This window comes from Etheostoma spectabile, chromosome 9, assembly GCF_008692095.1.
Source record: "Etheostoma spectabile isolate EspeVRDwgs_2016 chromosome 9, UIUC_Espe_1.0, whole genome shotgun sequence".
NCBI classification, from domain to species: Eukaryota; Metazoa; Chordata; class Actinopteri; order Perciformes; family Percidae; genus Etheostoma; species Etheostoma spectabile.
Window position 1 is genome coordinate 13,312,685 of NC_045741.1, and position 8,990 is coordinate 13,321,674.

Genomic DNA, 8,990 nt, shown 5'->3' on the forward strand with positions numbered 1-8,990 from the left:
TCATAAAAAGGTACACACGGTTCAATTAGCCTCGCTATTGTGCTGCTGTGATAGACATTCAGTGGCTATGCCCTTTTCCCAAGAATAACATGCAAGTCACCGGAATGTATGCACTCAAAATAGCAGGGCAGTATATGACATTTGAACCTCCCAAACACATACACGCTTGCCAGCAGATGAAGCGCTGTAGGACAAGGACATAAAGGGGGATTACCCTGAATAGCAACAGAAAAGGGGACAGACAAATAAAAATCATCTTACCTTCCATCATGATTGCAGATTTGCATTCCTCTATCTCCAAGGAGCCTGAAATGAAAGCAGAAGGCGTGGGGAGGGGGAGAAGAGAAGAAGCCCCCAGTTACCGGAGAGACTGTAGAATTGATGGGCACTAGAGCAGCCGTGTGCATGTGGCTAACGCCCTGGCTAACTGTGAGCCTCCGACACCCCCAGACGTTGCCTGTCAACTAGCCCAGGAGGACAGAGAGAGAGAAATACAGAGAGAGAGAGAGAGAGAGAAAGAGCGAGAGAGAGGAGGGGTAGGGGCCTGGCTGGGCTTGCTGCCGATCAGAGCTAGGGCTTAAGCCATGGATGCTGCTGCTGCTCTAACCTACACATTCAGCCGAGGATGCTGAGAGGTGGGGGGAAAGCTCACTGGAGGAAAAAAAAATTAGAGAAGAGAGAGAGAGAGAGAGAGAGAGAGGTGGAGAGACTGAGAGGGAGGGTGGGTTATGTGTGTGTGTGTGTGTGTGTGTTTGGCAGTGGGGGTGGTTGTGTTGAGGAGGGGCGGAGGCAGTTTGCTGAGGTCAGAGATGGCCTCAGCCAATCCCTGCAGCTTTTTTTTGAGTCACATGGCTTACAGCTTGAAGCTCCTGACACCATGGCCCAAGAGAGCTCTACATTAGTAACCGCTCTTGCTTGACAAATACTCCAGCATGCACTGAATACACACACACATGTTTACACATCCAAATAGAGGCGCAAAAAAAAGCCACCACACATGTACAGAGTAAATACAGAGGATACACAAATGTGGTAAACACACACTCCCCTACACCCTACCTTATGTCAGTGCAGTGTGCCAAGCCTGCCCAGCAGTGAATGACATTAATTATTTGCTCGCGGAGATGGTAACGTGCAGGTGTGAGCCAACTGACAACCCATGTTGAGGACACAGACTCTACAATAACACACCACTGCACACAATATTTGCCCTTCACCCTCCTGCACAGTGACTATTCCTGTAGTCACTGCTTGTGTTTGGCTGCATGTGTCCCGCCCTCCTTGGAATAAGGTGCGGTTTCACTTTAACCTCACTTTCCCTCCTCCTCTCCCCGTTCCCTCCCACCTTCCCCTCTTTCTGCCAGTCTGTCACTCCGCTGCCTTTTTCTGTCTCTTTGCTTTCCCACTGCACAGGGACAAGGATCGATCAGTGTGACGTCATGGCAACGCAGGCTACAGTTGCAACTAATGAGCAGTAAGGGCCTATGGCTGGACAGCCCCCAGAGAGGGGTTGCACTTGTGTTTGTGTGTGTGTGTGCTGATTAATTTTCTATGAGAGGGTGCAGAGAGAGAAAAAGGGAGGGAGGGAGGGAGGGAGGGAAGGATGGAGGAAGGGGGTGAATGTTTATGTGGACAATCTAAAGAGCAGAGGAGACTGACAATTAGGCAAACCTACAAAACAACAACTACAAATAAGACACTAAAGTTATACTTTACAAAAACAATTTAAATCTGGGAATGAACTAGGAACAAATGCAGCAGGCAATTTGAGTCTAGTATTGTTTCTAGGATCATTGTCTTTATTGTTAGTAGCGATAGTAGTCATCTTAGTCACAATAGTACTTCATATTGTGTATGAGTTTTTAGTTTAGGAATATACATTTATTTCAAACTAAATATCCTTCTTCTGTAGAAATCATCCACATGTTTTGTAATATTTGTTTGTAAATATTGTAAACACAATCAGAAAGACAATATGTTGAAGTAAGATTTAACAAATAATAAAAAAACAAAAAGGAAAGTACCAAAAATACATTTAATAAACCTTACAAATTACTAATGTTGCACTATTTGTCCACACATTAAAACACAAAGATTTCTGTTTTAAGAGTTATTTTGAAGGAAGTCAATGTCCAGGATAGCAAATGTAACATTTTCCACAGAAAGAGAACTTGATACCTTTTCACCACTGCTGGTTGTTTATTATGCAATTTATTTCTATTAGTACTGAGCAGAAGTTGATGTAAGAAATATGTAAGCATATTGAGAGAACTTTTTGCTTTTTAAAGCCATTGTTCAGCGAATTTCTTGAGCATTCCTATGGAAGCCCGGTATTCAGTGGGTGTCAAGCTGTGCCGTAATAAATCTACTGAGCCAGGCAGAGTGTGTGGCGTAATGGTGTTCACATTAATGACTTTGTATACATCCATTTGCATATATGGATGTACACTGTATGTTATGGGGAATTCTATAGCCTGTGACAAATAGATTTATCCCCCCCATCTATCTATCTATCTATCTCTCTCTCTATCTATCTTTCTTCAGTAATCGTTCAACAGAAGTCAGCCGAGAGCCTCTCCATGCCCCATGAATCCTCTCCAGTCAGGCTTAAGCCCAAGTGATAGGGTCTCCCTCCCTCCTTCTCTTTCTGTGATTTATCACTTCTTCCCTTTTCATTTACTGATTTATCCCTTTTCCTAACCTGTTATTTTTGTCAAGCTTGCCTCCTCCCTCCTTTCATCCCTCTGTCCTGTTTCTTTGCCCAGTTCCTGGCTTAACACCCAGCAGATGCTCCCTAAAAAGAGGGTATCCCACCCTCCCACCAGCTTTAACTCCCTTCCCCCTCATTCTTCTTTCTCCCCCTTCAATCCAAATCTGTATTTGGTGATTCCCTGCCCTCTCATCTGTTCGATTATTTCTGCTGCGTCCCCTTTTTTGTCTTCTTATCTGCATTATCTACATCATTGTTTCTGTTCTCTCGACATCTGTATTTCCCATCACTTCTTCTATTTTCTTCTACATTACTCCACTTCCTTGGCTGCGAGACAACAAGCATCTTCTCCTGCACTGCCATCTAGTGTTCACTGAGAATAATGAGTGATATTTACCATTGTGCTGGTGTTGCAGCAGTGCTGAGTAGGTAAATTATTGTGGATAATTGCTTTGTGAGGTATTGTACCATCAATAAACTGCACTGGGCATGTCTGGAGCAACTAGGCTGATATTTGGTAATACAAATAAAGAGACATGTAGAGTGATTTTGCAGTTGACAAGTGCTGTCATGCCAGCTAGTGGAGGAGTGTAGAATAAGGGAGGAGGAGGGGAGGGGGATTTGCTAAATAAAGCCTAATGCCTTATAAGCTCTGTTTCGGAGTTGCAGGAGTTGGAACAGCCTGAATAAATACACAGTTATGTCATTTACTATGGAGAGAGTGAGACAATCACGCCCACGCTAAAAGTATATAAAGTGGGCATTTTCTTCATAATATACCAGAGAGAGGTAGCATTTATAACCACCTTGATGAGCAGTTTTAACAACGCTCAAATACAAATATTCATATTTTAAAAAAGAAATCAAAAAAATGGGGTTGCATAAACTTATATGAAAGCACCTTAACAAATGCAAAAAACATTAACATTTGAGGAAAAAACTCAACATATGGCATCTTGAAGGTTGTGATGCAACTTATAAATAAATAATATCAAAACAGTACCCCAATGGGGCTAAATATGGTTCAGTGACAGTTTTTGGAATTAAAAGGTTTTGAAATCTTTGTGTATTAGATTTTATTAAAATTTCAACGTAAACCATCTGAGAAAATTTAAACGTCTTTATTTTGAAAACACACTGAATTGCCATTCATTTAACCTTTTTCTTTGAACAGAGAGCACCATCTAGTGAGCTCTGAAAATAAAGACAGTGGTTTGCGAAGCTTCATTTGACCATCACTACCTTCTGAGTGAACACACACTGAACATGCAACACATAGCCACACCAATATTAAATCCACATGTTAGGGCTGTACAATATCAGTAAGGTCAACAAAAAAGTCAAGGTTACTGGCTACATATAGTACACACACATAATACTATATTAAAAGTTCATACACTCACCCATTTTACCGCTGGAATCAGATAATTTAGAGCAAACACCCTGAGAATACATAAAAAACTAAAATAACTGAAAAAAAAGTCACTTTCATACCTTATTTTCAGGTACAGTCACCATGCACGTTCTCACTGCTGAGGTGTTGCTGTACTGTACTGAAAGGTCAAGAAAGGGTTTTTCCTTACCAGCCAGTAAACAATTCCTCAGTCATGTAAAGCCACTCTCCATGGGAACACCTTGTTCTCAATCTCACCCCAGCCAGACAGAGAGATGAGAAGTGAAAAGACGATCAGAGGACAAAGATGATTTGCTGAAAAAAATAAGCGGGAGATGAGAATGAGGAGTAACCAAGGACTTGGCCAGACTGAGCTGCTCACAGGACATGCACGTACACTAATGTCAAAACCAGCGCAACAATTAACAAATCCAAGTGTACCAACGAAGGCATACACACAACTGCACAGGAACACAACCTACAGAAAATAGTAATGTGGCACAGCAGGCTAGACAAATCGGGCAGTGACGGTCAAGATGTCCTTTACTGCAGCGCACGCACATGCAAAAAAACACACACACACACACACACACACACACACACACACACACACACACACACCAACACACACACACCACACCACCACCTACATATATAGATTTTTTAGTGCCAATGACTTTTTAGCCGATGACCATACGGGCTGCCGAATTTCTTGAGCCTATATTTGGAGCAGATACTGCTTTTGTTCCCTCAATAAAACTAAACCCCGCCACACTGGATTTGTTTTCAGAATCTGCTCTGACATTTCTTTAAAGTAATTAAGAAAACACAGATCAGTGTCACTTCTGCAATCATTTTACATTCATAGCACCCAAATTATGTGTGCAATGTGCATCATATGGATGGGTGCACTGCATATGGTTAACTGCGTAATGGTAAAAGGCTTTCATCAAAATCTACAACACAGCCTTGATGATGCATTACTTGCGGACATATAAGCCAGATATAATCAGGTCAAAACAAAATGTCCTTTTCAACACATTTAAATTACATAAAGAAAAACAAAAAAACCTGAAAAATAGCCATTGAATTAAATTGGATTAGCCTTGATGTGTAATTTCAGACTGCCGTGGTGCTAGTGGTGGACAGTGCATGGTCTGCATGTGAACTGCAGCGTCTTCAGCAACACAGAGCTGCCTGTGGACGTCTGTAAATAACGCCGGGAAAAAGCGATCGCCGAACGCAGCTGCCACAAAAAATGTAAGGTAAAGTAAATCAGTCTGTCACTAAGACACACTCTTACTAATTAGAAACAGACTATTGGCAAGGAGGCTCTTATTTCTGGCACATATTTTATACACCCCAGATGGCAGAAACTTGTGAAAAGTGAGTATTTTCACTTAAAAAACAGCAGATGCAAAAGAAAATTCGAATCTTCTTCTCTATCCCCACCCCATCTACCTCATGTCCCTCGCTCTCCCAACCCCTACCTCAAATCTGTCTCAATTTACCCCTCACCCTCCACCTCCCTCCCTCTGACCTGCTTTCTCTCCACCTCATGCCTTTTGCCTGTGGGGGGCAGTGTTGTTCTAGTCTGACTTATTTTTCAGTGATGCCTGATGCATCTGTTTGCTGATCCAGAACTGTGTCCACGACCAGCAAAAACCGTAAGACAAATTCAAATGGGTCATTGCTCTGTTACTGTGAATGCAGTTAAAAGGGGAAAGCTGCATTGAGCAGCAAACTGTCGTCATCATCTGGTAAACCAGGAACCACTGGGAGTTGAGGATGAGGTATGGTGAAGCCACTACATTTATCAAATGTGTTCTAGTTCAATCCTCAATCTCCTCAATAAACAAAAATAGCAAACTTGCACATATTTAGCTCTTCCATTTGCAACGGTAACAGCTAATGCTGAACCATTGTTGATTAACTGACTGTGGCGGTAATGCAACTCATGGATGCCAGCTGACAACCTTGCTGCTGATGGGGTGGGGGACTTACTAGGGAAGTGGCTGCTTGTGTCTACAACAACGTACGCAACACATCATGACGGCTTACTCTCCTGGGGTGAACTGGGACCCCATTGTCTGCTTGTCGTTAACGAGTAATGATCGGTCAACGAGGGTTGGCTATCGGTCAGAAAAAAGAAAAGAAAAATCTGAATTAGCATGCCTATACATGATTAATTACTTATCTTACTACTTACATACTTATTACTTGTAAAATATTAAACCTTTCCTAAGTAAAAATTCTCACATAAAGATTTGCTGCTTTAAATTATAACTACAGCACCTTACAGTTTTCTGGCCGATGGTCGGACAGAATAAGCAATCTTCAAACAACACAGCTGGGCTCTAGGATTGACAGTTCAAAGACCAAACAATCACTAAATAAAAGATCATTCATTTTATGTTCATGCAGGTGATCATCTCAAGGCTTTTCAGAAAAGCAGGCTAACTGCAGGCCTCAACAGGACCAGTTAAACAAAAGGGATGCAGGAGTGTGCCTGGATGCAAAACTTGAGTTACCTTTCCACTTTCAAAAAGAAATTACTAAATAAGAAAAAAAAACGTGAAACAGGTTTAATGACATTGTATATCTTGCCAGTTACTGAGGTAACAGGATTCAGTGCTACAGGAGCAGGGCATTGAAGAGCTGGGAAAATCTAGTGGAACATGACCATGCAGTGATGTGAACGAAGCTAACAGGAAGAGCGAGGTGCAACTTTTCTCCAACAATAAAATAATCAGGTTCCCTTTCAGCTAGCCAACACACTAGCTAGCAGTAAATATGTATTGATAATTGATGCACTTCTTTGATTGTTTTTGGGGGGGCAGGGCAGGAAAGGGAGAGACAGAGGGGATGACGCGCAGCAAAGGGATGAAGGTCGGATTCGAAACCCGGGCCACTGCAAAGGACTCAGCCTACATTGGGCGCACACTCTACATGGGTGGGCTAGAGGGTGCCCCCTTTTATGTTTTGTCACCTTTCACTACACACTGTTAAATAAAGCATATGCTAAATGGTCTCACTTGAACAAATGATGATATTGGAGTCATAATTTGGTTTTCATGGTGCAGTCATTACAGCACTTTGACTTCCATTGGAAATGTTTTTGCATAGATGCCATATGGTTTCCTTTGTCAAATAAAGGTACCCTTATATGTGATAACCGTGTCACATGTTTCCTATACCCTAAATTTTAGGTTTGTCAACACAGAAGGAGTTTTACAGATATGATGCCTCCCAGTAAACATCATCTCTATATTTGGCCTTTCCTGGGCTCATGTTGCAACTGTCACGTCTCATGACCCGAGGCCTCGTGCCATTTCCTGCACAATGCTGAAGCAACATCCCTGCAATCCTCCACCCTGCAGCAACTCTCCTCACCCCCAAAGTGCCCCGATGAGGGATCATGATTAAGCAGCAGCAATTTAAATGTACACAGACAAACAGCCACCCACAGATTAGGCAGCAGTTGAGTGAAGTCAAACCAAAACAACTCACTCTCCATTGAGCGGCAAGGGGAGGCATGCAGGGCAATAAGGCGTGGCGGTGGCAGGGTGCCATGTCGAGTGCCTACGTGCCAACCAGCCACTCATGATACTGTCTGTCTGTGTGGCCAGACAGAGACACTCTTCTCTGTCATTACCCCACTTGCTGCCCTGCCAGGGGTCCAGACACACACACACACTACATCAAGCAGCAAGGTTTTCTGTGTAATTAGCATCCACTTCATAATTACTTGATGATGCTGAGAAGGCTGACTGCCCGCTCATTTGTGGATTTGGATTGTTTAGTCTGATGCCACTGGGGGTATTATTTAGATTCATAGCTTTATGTTCTTATAGCAAGAGATGGGAGTTATTAACACCGTTATCTGGGAAAGCACTAGTGAGTTAGCGAGTGAGATAGCAAGTAAGCAAGTGTTGCAGGTTAGCATGGTTGGTTACATTGGAAGATATTCAGTCAGCTTTTAAACCAGCCACAGTGGTCACTTCAGTTCAAAATGAAAATAAACTTTTTCAACTCAAAACTAGAAATTATAGTCTTGTGGGACTATATTTCCTACTGCCTCCCTGGCCTGCAGCACCAGTTTAATACTGTTGGCCTGGACTATTCTCTGACCCCAAACCCCATCCCGAGTCAACCCCCTGTTAAAAAAACCCTCTAAAAACCAAGTCCTCCTCTTCAGCCTCAGGGGATGGAAAAGATGAGCTCATTGCTCTGATACTGGGCCGGTCTGGTCTGTGGTCTCCCTAATGGTCTCCAGGATGTCAGCACCGGTCCAACAAGTCCCTCTTACTCACACCAATTACCATTTCCACACATGGCCCAAGCCTAAATAAACAGAGCCCAAACTTGCTATACAATCAGCTTATATCTATAAACAGTGGTGAAGTTTAAATTAGGCCACTCCCAAGAGTACCGGCCTTTGCTTGGACAGCATGGCTGAGATGACAGAATGGAACCAGATGAACTCACTGCAGGGAGTTTCAAAGGAGTATCTTAAAGACAACACAAATAGCACAGACATGAGTTTGACACTACCTAATAGTTAATTTGGATAATTTAAACAGAACATTTTAATATCAAGTTAAATAATTATACCGGTAACTTGATATTAATTTGATTTAGAAGGTATTGCTCTTTTTCCATGGTAAATGACCCCATAAAGAAGACATTGAGCTAAATGACTCCTCTGCCTAAAGCTAAGGTGGGAACAGAAAACCAGATAGTTTAATTAGTTTTGGACAAAAAAAGAAAAGAGAAACACTTGTCTATGCTTGCTTACTGGCTTATTCTGGGTTGGCTGGACACCCACGAGAATGTTGCTAATATAGGTTGTGTTGCGTGTGTGTGTGTGTGTGTGTGTGTGTGTGT

At 42.5% G+C, this 8,990-nt stretch overlaps 1 protein-coding gene and 1 long non-coding RNA gene across 7 annotated transcripts in view; one reads left to right on the top strand and one right to left on the bottom strand.

Annotated features, from left to right (window-relative positions):
• The window catches only part of sgip1a (SH3GL interacting endocytic adaptor 1a), an 81,869-nt gene that overhangs the window by 64,369 nt on the left and 8,510 nt on the right, over window positions 1-8,990 (bottom strand). For 2 of the 6 annotated variants that reach the window (XM_032524900.1, XM_032524898.1), the window contains exons 2-3: window positions 4,294-4,418; window positions 262-306 (exon numbers count right to left, since the gene is read on the bottom strand). In XM_032524900.1, coding sequence (XP_032380791.1) covers window positions 262-271 — 10 coding nt within the window. In that variant the 5' untranslated portion in view covers window positions 272-306; window positions 4,294-4,418. Of the gene's footprint in view, window positions 1-261; window positions 307-1,059; window positions 1,258-4,113; window positions 4,133-4,293; window positions 4,419-8,990 lie in introns of those variants that run through there. The other 4 variants (XM_032524894.1, XM_032524893.1, XM_032524901.1 and 1 more) reach the window with 2 other exon arrangements.
• Window positions 1-8,990, top strand: part of LOC116694988 (uncharacterized) — a 26,299-nt gene that overhangs the window by 13,778 nt on the left and 3,531 nt on the right. The window contains exon 2 of the long non-coding RNA XR_004333327.1: window positions 1,819-1,829. This is a non-coding gene — a long non-coding RNA (uncharacterized LOC116694988). The remainder of the gene's footprint in view (window positions 1-1,818; window positions 1,830-8,990) is intronic.